The 19,759-nt window shown below is 39.5% G+C and overlaps 1 protein-coding gene across 1 annotated transcript in view; it reads left to right on the forward strand.

The window, feature by feature from the left end:
* Window positions 1-782: 782 nt before the first annotated feature.
* Window positions 783-19,759, forward strand: part of LOC138847798 (vomeronasal type-2 receptor 116-like) — a 35,935-nt gene continuing 16,958 nt past the window's right edge. The window contains exons 1-2 of the mRNA XM_089315516.1: window positions 783-902; window positions 2,688-3,591. Of these exons, the coding sequence (XP_089171642.1) occupies window positions 783-902; window positions 2,688-3,591 (1,024 nt within the window). The remainder of the gene's footprint in view (window positions 903-2,687; window positions 3,592-19,759) is intronic.

Genomic DNA, 19,759 nt, shown 5'->3' on the forward strand with positions numbered 1-19,759 from the left:
AATTTTCACTTAAGTTATTTAGAAAAATGGAGAGAATATGCAAATATAAAATATGAAATGATAATTCAATACAGAGAAAAATGAAAACCAAGTGAACATCTCCAATTATCCAACAGAGTTTATGGATAAATTCTTATGTTTGAAAGAAAACAAAAAGTTAAAGCTGACTTGAACGGAGTGAAATATTGTATTAGGAAATTATAGCAAGGACAGGGTCAAATGGCTCAGATGGACCTAGCTGAAGAGGAGAATGTTCTAAAATTTGGGACAACTGATGAGTCAGGTGGTATTCAGCCTACTCCAGAAATTACTGAAAACAGAAATGCTTGCTCCTGGGTGTTGTCCTTAAGTTGGGACACATCAAGGCTTTCCTAAAGGGTTCCTGAAGGTGAGTGTGAGAACAGACATGGTTGATTTCAGAGGAGTTCAAGAGCCATTCCACAATCTTCTAGAGCACTTGGAACTTCACTCACACCTCCTCCTTTTGCTAGAGCTGAGGCACCACTGAGTGGAAGCCTGAGTCTGATCATTGCTTCTTCAGGGCGTGGCATTGTTGTTGCTCTGAATTCCGTAGTCTCGCCCTTCTCCCTGATGCTGCTCCTCTCTTTAGGTGGCTGTGGAAGAACTACCAATATGTGCTGGCCTTCCGCTTTGCCATCCAGGAGATCAATAAGGACTCCCAGCTACTCCCCAACCTGACCCTCGGTTTCAAATTCTACAATGCCTTTGCCAGTGAACAGTACACCTTATTGAGCATAGTGTATTGGTTGTTTGGGGCCACTATGCCTTTACCTAACTACACCTGCCATACACAAGGCAGACATGTTGCCATCATTGCTGGAACCACATCAGCATTGTCTGTTGAATTTGGAACGCTTTTGGAGCTCTACAAAACCCCACAGGTAATGAGTTGTGAATCTGGAGAACAATAGTTGAATCTCCTCCAACACTATTCTCTCACCTCTGAAGAAAGGGAAATGGGGCATCTCCCTGTGGTCTAAGACTGACCCCATGGGAATTCCTGGGGTGATTAATAGTGGAGGGAGAAGAAACAAAAGGAAGTAGCAGGGAATGCTGAGAGCCTCCCCCCAGATGACTGTCTAGGGCCTGTGTATCCATCCCCCACCAGCTGGAGACATTGGCAAATACAGCTCCATACTGCATCAGAAATGTCCACAGCACACAGAGGTATCCTGTCCTAGTGCAGCACTGTCTCGGGAGGGATCCAGAGACCAAGCAATATTAGATGTCAAGATATAAAGACTTGCACATATGGTTTCTGTTTGGGCAAATCTGATGGCTATGTGAGTTCAAAGATTTCCAAGGCGGTTTTTAAGATGATTGATTTATTTGAAAGCATTAGGGATTGGGAAAGTTACACCCCCCACCCCCCAACATGGAGAGGGAGAGAGAGAGCGGAAGGGAGAGAGAGAATGGGAGAGAGAGAGCTTCTATTCACAGGTTTACTCCATAAATGCCCACAATAGCCATATATGAGTCAGGTAGAAGCCAGGAGCTAGGAACTGAATGCAGATCTCCCACTTAAGTGGCTATGGTCAAGCACTTGTGTCATGTTCTGCTGCCTTTTCAGGCATGTTTGCAGGAAGGTGGATAAGAAGTGGTGTAGCCAAGCCTTGAACTGGATGGAGTTCTGAAATGGGATGCTGGTGTTACAAGTTGGAACTTAACTCATCTGACCCAAACTGGCTACACCCAGAATGTTGAGGCTCAATTCAAGTTAGACTGGAATTCACCTAATCCCTGTGCCCAATCATCCTTTTTTCACAGGCACACAAATCGATTCCTTTGCAGCATTCCCAGTCATAATTGTGCTTACTAGTCCTCATGTCTTGCTGTTTTTATTTGAGGGCCAGAGAAATACACACATAGACACACACACACACACACACACACACAACAGACGGACAGAATTCCCATCCGCTGGTTCACTCACCAATACCTCCCATGATGTTGGACTTAATCTGCCACAGCAGAAGCATAGAGCCAGGAATGAAACCCCATATGAATGTAATAAATCAAATTACTTGAGCTATAATTATTGTCTCCCAGAGTCTGCACTAGCAACTTAGAGATACTTCACCAGGGACCTGCTACACAAGCAAAAATCAGGACGTGTATCTGCCAAACATGGGCCACCTGGTGATCAGAGGATTCTGGTTTGGAAAAATTATTTTGCCCCAAATCAAAGAGGGTTGGTGATTGTATCCTTGGAGACAACGCAGGATTCCTGTGGTAATCAGTGCACTCCAGATACAAAGAGATCAACACAGTAGAGATTTCTGTCTCAGAGTTATCTACAATGGTGGCTGCTGGAGGAGGTGGCTCTGCTCCACCAGTCACCCTGGGCAAGGATGGGGAAAGACCACTGGCTGGGTGAAATAGCATCCAAAGTTCCTTCTTCTCAGTCCCCACTGCAGCACAGGAAGAGCATACAGAAACTGACAGATTTTCTTTAAGTGTACATTTATTAACCTAAAGCAATGGACATGTGAAGCATGGTCTTCTCTGTGGCCAAGATAGCAGGATTTGTCCATTCCTGCCATGCACTTTGTCTTTACTCAGTAGCATACTGCAGAAGGAATCCCTTGTTTAGAATTTTTTTCACTCACTTCCGAGAAACAACCCAAATCCCACAAAAGTTTGATTGTGTTTTTCTTTGCTTTTAGCTCACCTATGGCCCTTTTGATCCCATGCTAAATGATAAGGACCAGTTTCCCTCACTCTATCAGATGGCCAGCAGTGACAGCTGTTTGGGCCATGGAATGATCTCCTTGTTGCTGCATTTTGGCTGGACTTGGGTGGCTCTCTTTGTGTCTGATGACATGAAGGGAGAGCAGTTCCTTCAGTACTTTGAGGCAGCGATGCTCAAGAAAGGAATCTGTGTGGCCTTTACAGTGAAGCTCCCTGTCACAAAGAAGTTGTATGCGGATAGTGATCTCACTTTCATGAGTAGCATCAGAGTTTCATCTGCAAATGTGCATATACTCTATGGTGATGTAAGAGGTCTCATCAGTGTGGACATTTCAGTGCAGTCATTTTTAACCATGGGGAAGGTGTGGATCATGACATCAAAGTGGGATCTTGTCATTTCTGAGACAAACCACATGCTGCACTCTTTGCATGGAGGCTTCTCCTTTTCACCCCACAAGGAAGAAATCCCTGGCCTCAAACTTTTTGTCAAGACGGCAAAGCCTTCTCACTACCCAGAAGACTTTTACTTCAGTAAATTATGGCTTTTCCATCTGGACTGCTCACTTGCAGGATCATTTTGTGGACATATTGGAACCTGCTCACGAAATACTTCTTTAGAGTTTCTTCCAGGACACATTGACTTGCTGACCATATCTGACTCCAGCTATTTAGTCTACAATGCTGTCTACACAGTGGCCCACGTCCTCCATAAAATGATTTTGGAGAAAGTAGAAATGAGATCCTTAGCAGAAGCATCCCAGCCCATGATTCTTCCCTGGCAGGTAAACCTCCCCTGGAACAGAACAGACACTGCCCACTTGATGGAATCTAGAGATGTTTTATTAAGGTACAACATCATGACCCTGCTCTCATTTCAAGGTCAACAGGATTGCAATGGATGATTTTTTAAAATTATTTCTTTATTTGAGAGGTAGAGTTACAATAAGAGGGAGAGACAGAGAGAAAGGCCTTCCATCTGCTGGTTCCCTTCCCAAATAACTGCAATGGCTGCAGCTGGGCTGATCGAAGCCAGGTGCCTGGATCTTCTTCTGGGTCTCCCACATGGGTTCAGGGGCCCAAGCACTTGGACCTGGAAGCTGGGATCTTTCCATTGGTTACAGCTATATCTGTGATTGTTGACTTTGGCTGGAGTTTTCAGTCATTGCCGATTTTGAATGTATACTATTAGAAATTGTATCAGAAAATAGTGTCTTTTTACTTTGCATAACTAAGACTTTCAAATTTTATTTATTTATTTAAAGGGCACAGATTTCATGTATTTATATGTCAATGTAAGAAAAATAACAACACTTCCCACCCTTTCTCCCTCACTCCCACCCTTCATCCTCCTTCTTTTATATTTCTTTTAATTTTTGTGATAACATACTTTCAGCTTACTTTATAATCATATGCTTAAACCTCAACTAAAGAAGGAATTTAACCAGTAGTAAGTAGATCACTTTCTCAGGAGTATAGTCTATGTGGGCTATAAATAAGAATCAAATCTCAGGATACCTATGTCACTCATTTATGTTTATATTTAAAAATGCATACAAACAATAAGTAAAATGAACATATAATTAGATCTGTACTATTAAGTTTAGTCTCTGAAAATATTTTAGTGAATAATTCTCATCTTTATCAGAACCCATTATTTTAAAAGAAATTTTATTTATGTTATATAGGTTTCATGTATTTCATGTATACAATTTAGGAACATAGTGATAATTCCCCTCCTAGCCTCTCTCCTGCTCACACTCCAACTCATCCCCCTCCTCCCTCTCCAATTCCAACTCTTAATTTTTGCAAAGATCTATTTCCAGTTTATTAATGATCGTATGGTTAACCCTACACTAAGTAAAAGAGTTCAACAAATAGTGTGAAGGAAAAACCTCTCTCTTCTTCAGCAGAAGAGACAAGGGTTGTAAACCATTATTAAATCTCAAAATGTTTGTTTCACTCCAATACATTATATTTCAGGTACTGTAATAGTTACCTTGGTTCAGAGAAAATATGGTATCTATCTTTTTGGGACTGGCTTATTTCACTAAGTATAATGGTTTCCAGTTGCACCATTGCAAAAGGCAGGATTTCATTTTTTTCAGCTGAGTAGTATGCCATAGTGTATATATGCCATAATTCCTTTATCCAGTCGACAGTTGATGGATGTCTGGGGTGAATCCATATCTTAGCTATTGAAATTGTGCTGTAATGAACATGAGGGTACAGATAACTCCTTCAGGTGCTGATTTCTTTTGGTTTGGGTAAATTCCCAGGAGTGGGATGGCTGGATCATATGGTAGGTCTGTATTCAGGATTTTTTTTTATGTTTTCATAATGATTTTATTTTTTGAAGGTTTTTATTTAATGAATACAAATTTCCATATGTACAGCTTTTGGGGATATAGTATTTCTTCCCCCCATTCCCACCCTTCCACCCCCACTGCAATCCTACCTCCCACTCCCTCTCCCATCCCATTTTCCATTAAGATTCATTTTTGATTGACTTTATATACAGAAGACCAACTACTGAAATGTGAATGAGCAATTTTATCATATCTGTTAGGTGCTTCACAAAAGTAATTCTATCAGTTAACAGCTGTTGAGTAAAAAACCACACCAGAACTTAATGACAGTATAATTATTTGTTTTTTTTCTACTGGGTATGAGTCATCCATACCGTTCTACTGTTACAAAGCATCCTTGTCCAATCTTGGTGGGCTTATTCATGGATCTTCAGTTAAGTGATGTGTCAGTTTAGGGTTAGGTAACTCAAGAGTGCATCATCTCAGATGGGTTAGCTATGCTCCACGAGGTCATTTGTTTACCAGCAGGATAACCTGGGCTTATTCTGATGACATAGGAGAGCTATAAATGCATTAATCCCAATCACACAAAAAGTTAAGGGAAATACACATTTGCTTTACAAGCTACTATGTATGTTACACTTGCTAAAATCCTATGGTCTAAAACAAGTCATGTATATTGTCAAAATGAAAGGCCAAAATTATAGTTATACAGAAGATATTAACAGATGACATTAATGTAATACTACTACTCTATCAACAGAGGATTAACCTACCTACGTGGATAATTCCTGCACATATACAGATATGACATAATCTATGTAAAGATCACCTCATAGTATACTCTGATTTGATATTTTAAAAACTTTTACAGTATCATAAGTGATGACCTCAATACTGTGTGAAGCAGAAGTTTAAAGATATAGGAAGAGGGGGACAGCTCTATGGTACAGTGGGTAGAGCCACCGCCTGCAGTGCCAGCATCCCATATGGGCACTGTTTGGGTAAATTCCCAGGAGTGGGATGGCTGGATCATATGGTAGGTCTGTATTCAGGTTTTTTTTAATAGAAAGCTTTTATTTAATAAATATAAATTTTCAAAGTACAACTTCTGTGGTTCTTCCCCCCATACCCACCCTCCTACAATCCCAAACAATCCCAAACAATCCCACCACTTACTAGTGCTCCCATCCCATTCTTCATTGATTTATTTTTAATTATCTTTATATACAGAAGATCAACTCTGTACTAAAAGTAAAGATTTCAACAGTTTGCACCCACACAAACACACAGAGGATAAAGTACTGTTTGAAGACTAGTTTTACTGTTAATTCTCATAGTACAATACATTAAGGACAGAGACTCTACATGGGGAACAAGTGTAGAGTGATTCCTGTTGTTGATTTAACAATTGACAGTCTTATTTATGATGTCAGTGATCAACCGAGGCTCTTGTCATGAGCTACCAAGGCTATGGATGCTTCTTGAGTTTAGACAAGGCCATAGTCAAAGTGGAAATTCTCTTCTCCCTTCAGAGAAAGTTACCTGCTCTTTTGATGGCCTCCTTTCCACCGGGATCTCAGTCACAAAGATCTTTCATGAAAGGTATATTTTTGCCACAGTGACTTGGATTTCCATGCCTGAAATGCTCTCCTGAGCTTTCTAGACAGATCTGAATGCCTAAAGGGCTGATTCTGAGGCCAGAGTGCTGTTTAGGGCATTTGCCATTCTATGAGTCTGCTATGTGGCCTGCTTTCCATGTTGAATCGTTCTCTCCCTGTTAATTCTATGAATTGTTATTAGCAGACATTTTTCTTTGGCACTTAATCCTATCTTTATGATCATTTATGAACTTAAACTGATCACTTTAACTAATAAGGTGGCATTGGTACCTGCCAACTTAATGAGATTTGGAGTCCCATGGGAAGTTTTTAGCTTTACCCTTAGGGATAACTCCAAGGAACGTGTGCTGAACTGTCCATCTCCCCCCTCTATATTCCCACTCCTATTTTAAAGAGGGATAAATTTTCAATTGGATTTAACCACCTAAGAATAAATGTGTGTTAAGTAAAGTGTTCAACCAATGGTATTAAGAAGAAAAAGAAAATACTAAAAAGAATAAAATAGAAAGCTGTTCCTTGACAGTCATGAAAAGCGCTGATCAAGTCATTTCTTCTTATAGTGTCAGTTTCACTCCTACAGGTTTCCTTTTAGGTGCTCAGTTGGTTGTCACAGGTCAGGGAGAACCTATGATATTTATCCATTTGGGACTGGCTTATTTCACTCAGCATGATGTTTTCCAGATTCCTCCATTTTGTTGCAAATGACCAGATTTCACTTTTATTTATTTATTTTTTTGCCGCTGTTAGTATTCTATAGAGTATATATCCAATAATTTATTTATTTTTCTAGGTGCAAATTTTTTTTTATTTAGTAAATATAAATTTCCAAAGTACAGTTTATGGATTACAATGGCTTTCCCCCCAATAATTTCCCTCCCACTTGCACCCCTCCCATCTCCCGTTCCCTCTCCCATTCCATTCACATCAAGATTCATTTTTCAATTATCTTTATATACAGAAGATCGATTTAGTATATATTAAGTAAATATTTCATCAGTTTGCACCCACACAGAAACACAAAGTGTAAAATACTGTTTCAGTACTAGTTATAGCATTACTTCACATTGGACAACATATTAAGGACAGATCCCACATGAGAAGTAAGTACACAGTGACTCCTGTTGTTGACTTAACAATTTGACACTCTTGTTTATGGCATCAGTAATCTCCCCATGCTCCAGTCATGAATTTCCAAGGCTATGGAAGCCTTTTGAGTTCACAGGCTTTGATCTTGTTTAGACAAGGTCATAGTCAAAGTGGAAGTTCTCTCCTCCCTTCAGAGAAAGGTACCTCCTTCTTTGATGGCCTGTTCTTTTTACTGGGATATCACTCGCAGAGATCTTTGATTTAGGTTTTTTTTTTTTTCCAGAGTGTCTTGGCTTTCCATGCCTGAAATACTCTCATGGGCTCTTCAGCCATATCCAAATGCCTTAAGGGCTGATTCTGAGGCCAGAGTGCTACTTAGGACATCTGCCATTCTGAGTCTGCTGTGTATCCCACTTCCCATGAAGGATCGTTCTCTCCCTTTTTTATTCTATCAGTTAGTATTAGCAGACACTAGTCTTGTTTGTGTGATCCCTTTGACTCTTAGACCTATCAGTGTGATCAATTTTGAACTGAAATTGATCACTTGGACTAGTGAGATGGCATTGGTACATGCCACCTTGATGGGATTGAATTGGAATACCTGGTATGTTTCTAACTCCACCATTTGGGGCAAGTCCGATTGAGCATGTCCCTACTTGTACATCTCCTCTCTCTCTTATTCCCACTCTTATATTTAACATGATCACTTTTCAGTTAAAATTTAAACACCTAAGAATAATTGTGTGTTAATTACAGAGTTCAACCAATAGTACTAGAACAAAAAATACTAAAATGGATAAAGTATGACATTGTACCTCAACAGTCAGGACAGGAGCTGATCAAGTCACTGTTTCTCATAGTGTCCATTTCACTTCAACAGGTTTCCCCTTTGGTGCTGTTAGTTGTCACGGATCAGGGAGAACCTATGATATTTATCCATTTGGGAATGGCTTATTTCACTCAGCATGAGGTTTTCCAGATTCCTCCATTTTGTTTCAAATGACCGGATTTCACTTTTATTCTTTTTTTTAACTGCTGTTAGTATTCTATAGAGTAAATATCCAATAATTTCTTTAAGCATTCTTCCATTGATGGGCAACTAGGTTGATTCTAAGTCTTAGCTATTGTTAATTGAGCTGAGATAAACATTGAGCTCTTTTTTTTTGCCAATTTAATTTCCCTAGGGTAAATTTCGAGGAGTAGGATGGCTGGGTCATAGGGTAGGGCTATATTTAGAGAGAGAGAGAGAGAAAGAGAGAGAGAGAGAGAGGGTCTTACATCCAATGGTATGCTCTCCAGTTGGCCACAAGGGTAGAGCCGCACTGTTTTGAAGCCAGGAGCCAGGAGCTTCTTCCAGGTCTCCCACATGGGTGCAGAGGTCCAAGGACTTAGACCATCTTCTACTGCTTTCCCAGGCCATAGCAGAGAGCTGGATCAGAAGTGGAGGAGCTAGTCTCCAACTGGCACCCATATGGGTTGCTGGTGCTTTAGGCCAGGGCGTTAACCTGCCGTGCCACAGCCCCAACCCCCATAGTGACTTTTCCAGTTTGCATTCTCACCAAAAGTGCATTAGTGTGCCTTTTTCCTCATATCCTCACCAGCATCTGTTGTTCATTGATTTCTCTATGAAATCCATTCTAAACTGGATGAGGCGAAACCACATTGTGGTTTTGATTTGCGTTTCCCTGATGGCTAGTGATCCTGAACATTTTTTCCTGTGTCTGTTGACCATTTTGATTTCCTCTTTTGAAAAACGTCTGTTTAGGCCCTTGGCCCATGTCTTAAGTGGGTTGTTTTATTGTGGTGGAGTTAGTTTATCTCTTTGTAGATTCTGGCTATTGATTCTTTATCAGTTGCATAGTTTGCAAACATTTTTTTTCCCATTCTGTTGGTTGCCTCTTCAGTTTCCCGACTTTTTTTTGCATTACATAAACTTCTCAATTTGATGTAATCCCAGTTGTTAATTTTGGCTTTGACTTCCTGTGCTTCTGGGGTCTTTTCCAAGAAGTCTTGGCCTGTGCCTACGTCTTGCAGGTTTTCTCCAAAGTTCTCTAATAATTTGATGGTGTCAGGTCATAAATTTAGATCTTTAATCCATGTTGGAGGGATTTTTGTGTAAGGTGTAAAGTGTGGAAATTCAGTTTCCGCAGCACCATTTGTTGAATAAACTGTTCTTGCTCCAGGAATTGGTTTTAACTCCTTGATCAAAAATAAGTTGGGGGGCCGGTGCTGTGGCACAGTGGGTTAAAGCCCTATCCTGAAGCACTGGCATCTCATATGGGCACTGTTTCTAGTCTCAGCTGCTCCTCTTCTGATCCAGCTCTCTGCTATGTCCTGGGAAAGCAGTAGAAGATGGCTCAAGTCTTTGGGCTTCTGCCTCTCTGTTGGAGATCTGGAAGAAGCTCCTTCTCCTGGCTCCGGATTGGCACTGCTCTAGCAGTTGCGGCCATCTGGGGCGTGAACCAGCAGATGGAAGACCTCTCTCTATTGTCTCTGACTCTCTCTGTAACTCTGCATTTCATATAAATTAAATAAATCTTATAAAATAGAAGTTGGTTATAGATGTTTGGATTGATTTCAGGTGTTTCTGTTCTGTTCCATTGGTCTATCCATCTGTTTTTGTACCAGTACTAGGCGATTTTGATTATAACTGCCCTGTAGTATGTCTTGAATCTGTTATTGGGATGCCTCTAGCTCTGTTTTTGTTGTATAAGATTGCTTTGGCTATTCGAGGTCTCCTGTGCCTCCATATGAATTTCAGCATTTCTTTTTTCCAAATCTGAGAACAACATCTTTGATATTTTGATTGGTATCACATTGAATCTATAAATTGATTTTGGAAGAATGGCCATTTTGATGATATTGATGATTCCAATCCACAACCATGTAAAATTTCTTCATTTTTTGGTATCTTCTTCTATTTCTTTCTTTAAAGTTTTATAATTCTCATCATCGCGTTCTTTGACATCCTTGGTTAAGTTTACTCCAAGATATTTGATTTTTTTTTTAGCTATTGTGAGTGGTATTGATCTTAGAATTTCTTTCTTAGCTGTGGCATTGCCTGTGTATACAAAGGCTATTGATTTTTGTACATTGATTTTATATCCTGGAACTTTGAGAAACTCTTCTATGAGTTCCAATAATCTCTTAGTAGAGTTCTTTGGATCCTCTAAATAAAGAATCATATCATCTGCAAAGAGGGATAGTTTGACTTCTTCCTTCCCAATTTGTATCCCCTTGATTTCTTTTCTTTTTTTGCCTAATGGCTCTGGTTAAAACTTCTAGTACTGTATGAAATAGCAATGATGAGAATGGGCATCCCTGTCTGGTACTGGATTTCAGTGGGAATGCTTGCAACTTTTCTCCACTGAGTAGAATGCTGGCCGTGTGTTTGTCATAAATTTCCTTTGTTGTGTTGAGGAGTGTTCCTTCTATACACGGTTTACTTAGAGTTTTTCATCATGATAGGGTTTCATATTTTTTCAAATGCTTTCTCTGCATCTATTGAGATAATCATATGGTTTTCTTCTGCAGGTTGTTAATGTGGTATATCACATTGTTTGATTTGTGAATGCTGAACCATCCCTACATACCAAAGATAAATCCCAGGTGGTCTGGGTGGATGATATTTCTGATGTGGTGTTGCATTCTATTGGCTAGAATCTTATTGAGGATTTTTGTGTCCATGTCCATCAGGGTAATTGTTCTGTAATTCTCTTTCAATGTTGCATCATGTTTAAGTTTAGGAATTAAGGTGATGCTGGCTTCATAGAAAGAATTTGGGAGGATCCCTCTGTTTCAATTGTTTTGAATAGCTTGAGAAGGATTGGAGTTGGTTCTTTACATTTCAGGTAGAATTCAGCAGTGAATGCTTTTCTTTGTTGTGAGGGCCTTTATTACTGATTCAATTTCTGTCTTGATTATGTGTCTGTTTAGGTTTTCTATATCTTCATGGTTCAAGGTAGGTCTTAGGTGTCCAGGAATCTATCCATTTCTGCTAGATTTCCCAATTTGTTGGCATACAACTCTTTGAAGTAATTTCCGCTACCTCTTTGAATTTCTGTGGTGTCTGTTGTTAAATTTCCCTTTTTCTTCTCTATTTTTATTGATTTCGGTCTTCTCTCTCCTTTTTTTGGTTAGTTGGGCCAATGGGGTGTCAATTTTGTTTATTTTTTTAAAAGTACCTCTTCGTATTGCCGATATTTGGTAATGTTTTTTAGATTCAAATTTGTTGATTTCTTCTCTAATTTTAATTACAGATTTTGTTGCTGGTGGATTTCTTAAGAGAGCCATTCTAACAGGAGTGAAGTGAAACCTCATTGTGGTTTTGATTGGCATTTCCCTGATGGCTAGTGATCCTGAGCATATTTTTAAGTGTCTGTTGGCAATTTGATTTTCCTCTTTTGAAAAATACCTATTCAAGTCCTTTGCCCATTTCTTTCTTAATGGGGTTGTATTTTTTGTTGTTGAATTTCTTAAGCTCTTTATAGATACTGCATGTTAACCCCTTATCAGTTGCATAGTTTGCAAATACTTTCTCCCATCTGTTGATAGCCTCTCCATTTTGCTGAGTGTTTCCTTTCGAGTGCAGTAGCTTTTCGGCTTGATGTAATCTCATTTGTTAATCTTGGCTTTGATTGCCTGTGCTTCTGGGGTCTTTTCAAGAGTCTTTGCCTATGCCGAAGTCTTGCAGAATTTCCCCAATGTTCTCTCGTAATTTGATGGTATTGGGTCATAGATTTAGGCCTTTGATCCATTTTGAGTGTGTTTTTGTGTACGTTGTAAGGTATGGGTCTAATTTTACACTTCTGTAAGTGGAGATCCAGTTTCCCCAGCACAATTTGTTGAGGAGATTGTGCCTTCTTCAGGGATTTATTTTAGTTCCTTTGTCAAATATAAGTTGGTTGTGGATGCATGGATTGATTTCTGGAGTTAAGAGCCCATTACATTTATTCTCTTCTGTTTGTTGACTTACTTTTTCAGGGATTTCTATTGAACTTCATCTGATATGTTACGCAGGACAACGTGCTTCAAGAATTCGCATGCAAGTCATGAGAAAACAAAGATAAACAAATGGGTCAAATTTTTTGAAATTATGCAAAAACTTGGGCCATCCTCCACTGCACTCCCTGGCCACAGCAGAGAGCTGGCCTGGAAGAGGGGCAACCGGGACAGAATCCGGCACCCCGACCGGGACTAGAACCTGGTGTGCCAGTGCCACAAGGCAGAGGATTAGCCTAGTGAGCCATGGCTTGGCCGAACACATTATGTTCTAAGACATATAAGATGTGTAATCACCTAGGCTTCCTGTTGGTGTCTAGAAGTCTTGAACGAATACATGTTTATACACACATGATAAGCACAAAGCTATTGCAAATATTTCATTATATAATTATTGCATTCCTTTTTTAACTTTTTTTTTATCTTTTATTTAATGAATATAAATTTCCAAAGTACGACTCATGTGTTACAATGGCTTCCCCCCCCATACCGTCCCTCCCACCCACAACCCTCCCCTTTCCCACTCCCTCTCCCCTTCCATTCACATCAAGATTCATTTTCGATTATCTTAATATACAGAAGATCAGCTTAGTATACCTTAAGTAAGTATTTCAACAGTTTGCTCCCACACAGAAACATAAAGTGAAAAATAATAGATGATTTTTTTTAAATGATGATGAAATCAGATCAGACCTATTGTTATGTTTAATCCCAGTGAGAGTCAAGTTGGGAATTGATAATTTCTTTCTTTCTTTTTTTTTTTTTTACAGAAGATCAGTTTAGTGTACATTAAGTAAAGATTTCAGTCGTTTGCACCCCCATAGAAACACAAAGTGAAATATACTGTTTGAGTACTCGTTTCAGCATTAAGCCTCAATGTACAGCACGTTAAGGACAGAGATCCTACATGAGGAGTAAGTGCACAGTGACTCCTGTTGTTGACTTTACCAATTGACACACCTGTTTATGGCATCAGTAATCTCCCTATGCACCAGTTATGAGTTTCCAAGGCTATGGAAGCCCCTTGAGTTCTCCGACTCTTATCTTGTTTAGCCAAGGTCATAGTCAAAGTGGAGGTTCTCTCCTCCATTCAGAGAAAGGCACCTCCCTCTTTGAAGACCTGTTCTTTCCACTGGGATCTCACTCACAGAGATCTTTTTGCCAGAGTGTCTTGGCTTTCCATGCCTGAAATACTCTCATGGGCTTTTCAGCCAGATCCGAGTGCCTTTAGGGCTGATTCTGAGGCCAGAGTGCTATTTAGGACATCTGCCATTCTATGAGTCTGCTGAGTATCTCACTTCCCATGTTGGATCACTCTCCCCTTTATTTATTCTATCGGTTGGTGTTAGCAGGTACTAGACTTGTTTATGTGCTCCCTTTGACTCTTAGTCCTTTCATTATGATCAATTGTGAACTGAAATTGATCACTTGGAGTAGTGAGATGGCATTGGCACATGCCACCTTGATGGGATTAAATTGGAATCCCCTGGTATGTTTCCAACTCTACCAATTGGGGCAAGTCAGCCCGAGCATGCCCCAAATTATACATCTCTTCCCTCTCTTATTCCCACTCTTATGTTTAACAGGGATCACAAATTTAGTTAATTTTCAACACTTAAGAATAACTGTGTGATAATTACAGAATTAAACCAGTCATATTAAGTAGAACAGACAAAAAAAATACTATGAGGGATAATGTATTAAGTTGTCCATTAGCAGTCAGGGCTATGCTGATCAAGTCACCATTTCTCATAGTGTCCATTTCACTTCAGGTGGTTTCCTTTTTGGTGTTCAGTCAGTTGTCACCGATCAGGGAGAACATATGGTATTTGTCCCTTTGGGACTGGCTTACTTCACTCAGCATGATGTGTTCCAGATTCCTCCATTTTGTTGCAACTGACTGGATTTCGTTGTTTCTTACTGCAGTATAGTACTCTAAAGAATACATATCCCATAATTTCTTTATCCAGTCTACCGTTGATGGGCATTTAGGTTGGTTCCAGGTCTTGGCTATTGTGAATTGAGCTGCAATAAACATTAGGGTGCAGACCGCTTTTTTGTTTATCAAATTAAACTCCTTTGGGTAAATTCCAAGGAGTGGGATGGCTGGGTCGAATGGTAGGGTTATATTCAGGTTTCTGAGGAATCTCCAGACTGATTTCCATAGTGGCTTGACCAGTTTGCATTCCCACCAACAGTGGGTTAGTGTCCCTTTTTCCCCACATCCTCGCCAGCATCTGTTGTTGGTAGATTTCTGTATGTGAGCCATTCTAACTGGGGTGAGGTGAAACCTCATTGTGGTTTTGATTTGCATTTCCCTGATTGCTAGTGACCTTGAACATTTTTTCATGTGCCTGTTGGCCATTTGGATTTCCTCTTTTGAAAAATGTCTATTGAAGTCCTTGGCCCATCTCTTAATTGGGTTGTTGGTTTTGTTTTTGTGGAGTTTCTTGATCTCTTTGTAGATTCTGGTTATTAACCCTTTATCTGTTGCATAGTTTGCAAATATTTTTTCCCATTCTGTCGGTTGTCTCTTCACTCTCCTGACTGTTTCTTTTGCAGTACAGAAACTTCTCAATTTGATGCAATCCCAATAGTTGATTTTGGCTTTGACTGCCTGTGCCTCCCGGGTCTTTTCCAGAAATTCTTTGCCTGTGCCAATATCTTGAAGGGTTTCTCCAATGTTCTCTAATAACTTAATGGTGTCAGGATGTAGATTTAGGTCTTTAATCCACGTTGAGTGGATTTTTGTGTAAGGTGTAAGGTAGGGGTCTTGCTTCATCATTCTGCACGTGGAAATCCAGTTTTCCCAGCACCATTTATTGAATAGACTGTCCTTGCTCCAGGAATTGGTTTTAGATCCTTGATCAAATATAAGTTGGCTGTAGATGTTTGGGTTGATTTCTGGTGTTTCAATTCTGTTCCATTGGTCTATCCATCTGTTTCTGTACCAGTACCATGCTGTTTTGATTACAACTGCCCTGTAGTATGTCCTGAAATCTGGTATTGTGATGCCTCCGGCTTTGTTTTAGTTGTACAAGATTGCTTTAGCTATTCGAGGTCTCTTGTGCCTCCATATGAATTTCAGCATCATTTTTTCTAGATCTGCGAAGAATGTCTTTGGTATTGATTGGTATTGCATTGAATCTATAAATTGCTTTTGGGAGAATGGACATTTTGATGATGTTGATTCTTCCAATCCATGAGCATGGAAGATTTTTCCATTTCTTGGTATCCTCTTCTATTTCTTTCTTTAAGGTTTTGTAATTTTCATCGTAGAGATCTTTAACGTCCTTGGTTAAGTTTATTCCAAGGTATTTGATTGTTTTTGTAGCTATTGTGAATGGGATTGATCTTAGCAGCTCTTTCTCAGTCATGGCATTGCTTGTGTATACAAAGGCTGTTGATTTTTGTGCATTGATTTTATATCCTGCCACTTTGCCAAACTCCTCTATGAGTTCCAATAGTCTCTTAGTAGAGTTCTTTGGATCCTCTAAGTACAGAATCATATCGTCTGCAAAGAGGGATAGTTTGACTTCTTCCTTCTTGATTTGTATTCCTTTGATTTCTTTTTCTTGTCTGATGGCTCTGGCTAAAACTTCCAGAACTATGTTAAATAGCAGTGGTGAGAGTGGGCATCCCTGCCTGGTGCCAGATTTCAGTGGAAATGCTTCCAACTTTTCCCCATTCAATAGGATGCTGGCTGTGGGTTTTTTATAAATTGCTTTGATTATATTGAGGAATGTTCCTTCTATACCCAATTTGCTTAGAGTTTTCATCATGAAAGGGTGTTGAATTTTATCAAATGCTTTCTCTGCATCAATTGAGATAATCATATGGTTTTTCTTCTGCAGTCTGTTAATGTGGTGAATCAGATTGATTGATTTGCGAATGTTGAACCATCCCTGCATACCAGGGATGAATCCCACTTGGTCTGGGTGGATGATTTTCCTGATGTGTTGTTGTATTCTATTGGCCAGAATTTTATTGAGGATTTTTGCGTCTATGTTCATCAGGGATATTTGTCTGTAATTTTCTTTCAGTGCTGCATCTTTCTCTGGCTTAGGGATTAAGTTGATGCTGGCTTCCTAGAAAGAATTTGGGAGGATTCCCTCTTTTTCGACTGTTCTGAATAGTTTGAAAAGAAATGGGATTAGTTCTTCTTTAAATGTCTGGTAGAATTCAGCAGTGAATCCATCTGGTCCTGGGCTTTTCTTTGTTGGGAGGGCCTTTATTACTGTTTCAATTTCTGTTTCAGTTATGGGTCTGTTTAGGTTTTCGATGTCTTCATGGTTCAATTTTGGTAGATTGCATGTGTCCAGGAATCTATCCATTTCTGATAGGTTTCCCTGTTTGCTGGCATACAGGTCCTTGTAGTAATTTCTGATGATTCTTTTTATTTCTGTGGTGTCTGTTGTTACATTTCCTTTTTCATCTCTGATTTTATTGATTTGGGTCTTTTCTCTTCTTTTTTTAGTTAGTTGGGCCAATGGGGTGTCAATTTTGTTTATTTTTTCAAGAAACCAGCTTCTCGCTTGGCTGATTTTTTGTAATGTTTTTTTGGATTCAATCCTGTTAATTTCTTCTCTGGTTTTAATTATTTCTCTTCTCCTACTAGATTTGGGTTTGGTTTGCTGCAGTTTTTCTAGGTCCTTGAGGTGTGCTGAAAGCTCATTTATTTGGTACCTTTCCAATTTCTTGGTATAGGCACCTATTGCTATAAATTTGCCTCTCAATACTGCTTTTGCTGTATCCCATAAGTTTTGATATGTTGTGTTGTTGTCTTCATTTACTTCCAGAAAGTTTTTGATTTCTCTTTTGATTTCTTGAATGACCCAGTGTTCATTCAGGAGCATGTTGTTCAGTCTCCATGTGTTTGCATACTTTCTGGGGTTTCCTGAGTTGCTAATTTCCAGCTTCATCCCGCTGTGGTCTGAGAAGCTGCATGGTATGATTCTAATTCTTCTAAATTTGCTGAGACTTGCTTTATGGCCTAGTATGTGGTCAATCCTAGAGAAGGTTCCATGCGCTGCTGAGAAGAATGTGAAGTCTGTAGATGTAGGGTTGAAAGTTCTGTAGATATCTGTTAGATCCATTTGGGCAATAGTGTCAATTAAATCTGCTGTTTCCTTGTTGATCTTCTGTCTGGATGATCTGTCTATTTCTGAGAGTGGAGTATTGAAGTCCCCCAGTACTATTGTATTGGAATCTAAGTCTCCCTTTAAGTCCCTTAACATATCTTTTAAATAGACCGGTGCCCTGTAATTAGGTGCATATACATTTATAATAGTTACATCTTCCTGTTGAATTGAACCCTTAATCATTATATAGTGTCCCTCTTTGTCTCTCTTAACAGTTTTTGTATTAAAGTTTATTTTGTCTGATATTAATATGGCTACACCTGCTTTTTTTTGGTTTCTGTTGGCATGGAATATCTTTTTCCAACCTTTCACTTTCAGTCTGCATGCCTCTTTGTTAGAGAGATGTGTTTCTTGTAGGCAACAAATAGTTGGGTTGTGTTCTGTGAGCCAGTCAGCTAAACGGTGTCTTTTAACTGAAGAATTCAGACCATTAATGTTCAATGTGACTATTGATACGTAGTGACTTTGCCCTGCCATTTTCCCGGAAATATTTTCTAGTATATGCTTTGAGCTTCCCATGCTCTTTTACTGGTAGGTGTTCTTCCTTTCCCTTCTTTCATATTGATGGCCGTGTTTCTGTGTTTCTGAGTGTAGCACATCTTTAAGTATCTTTTGCAGGGCCGGACGAGTGGCCACAAAGTCTTTCAATTTCTGTTTGCTATGAAAGGTCTTTATTTCACCTTCATTCACAAATGAGAGCTTGGCAGGATATAATATTCTGGGCTGGCAATTTTTCTCTCTTAGCACCTGTGCTATGTCTCGCCATTCCCTCCTAGCTTGTAGAGTTTCTGATGAGAAGTCAGCTGTGAGTCTGATTGGAGATCCTCTGAGAGTAATCTGACGTTTCTCTCTTGCACATTTTAGGATCTTTTCTTTATGTTTCACTGTGGTAAGTTTAATTACCACGTGTCGTGGTGAGGATCTCTTTTGGTCATGTTTATTGGGGGTTCTATGAGCTTCCTGTACTAGGATATCTCTGTCCTTCTCCAAACCTGGAAAATTCTCTGCTAGTATCTCACTAAAAAGGCCTTCCAATCCTTTCTCTCTCTCCATGCCTTCAGGAACTCCTAGAACTCGAATGTTGGTTTTTTTAATAGTATCCTGTAGATTCCAAACAATATTTTTTAGGTTTCTAATTTCCTCTTCTTTTCTTTGGTTTGACTGTATGTTTTCCTGTGCTCTATCTTCTAAGTCCGATATTCTCTCTTCTGCTTCACCCATTCTGTTTTTAAGGCTTTCTAATGTGTTTGTCATTTGATCTATTGAGCTCTTCATTTCATTTTGATTTCTCTTCACTATAACACTTTCCTGTTCTACTAGTTTCTGAGTTTCATTTTGACTCTTCCTTAAAATTTCATTTTCACGAGAGAGATTTTCAATCTTGTCCATTAAGGATTTCTGTAGTTCAAGGATTTGCTTTTGAAAACTTCTAAATGTTCTTATCATAAATTTTTTGAAATCTGTATCTTGCATTTCTTCTATCTCCTCATCTTCATACTCTTGGCTTGGGGTGTTTTGCTTATTTGGAGGCATCATAGTGTCATCGTTGATCTTGCTCCCTCTATTTCTGTGTTTGTTACTGAGCATAGTTAATTCTTCTTGCGTCACTGTGCGTTTTTTTTTCTTTCTTTTTTTTTTTTTTTATACTGTGTCCGTGTTAAGTGGACTGCCTGCTGTTGGAGGAGCCTTGGAGGCTTGAGATGGGTGCGGCCTGAGAGCTCTGCCTGGTTCTTCCAGGTTAAGGGTGTGCAAAGGTGACACCCTCAGGTTATGCGTGGGGCGGAGCCAAGATGGCGGAATAGTGAGGGCGCGCACCGATAGTCCCGGAAAATTTAGTTTAATAAAAGGGGAGTTACGGTAGCTGCAGAAAAAAGAACCAGGAAAAAATTGC

This window comes from Oryctolagus cuniculus, chromosome 16, assembly GCF_051225735.1.
Source record: "Oryctolagus cuniculus isolate XC-2025 breed Fujian yellow rabbit chromosome 16, ASM5122573v1, whole genome shotgun sequence".
In the NCBI taxonomy this organism is placed as follows: domain Eukaryota; kingdom Metazoa; phylum Chordata; class Mammalia; order Lagomorpha; family Leporidae; genus Oryctolagus; species Oryctolagus cuniculus.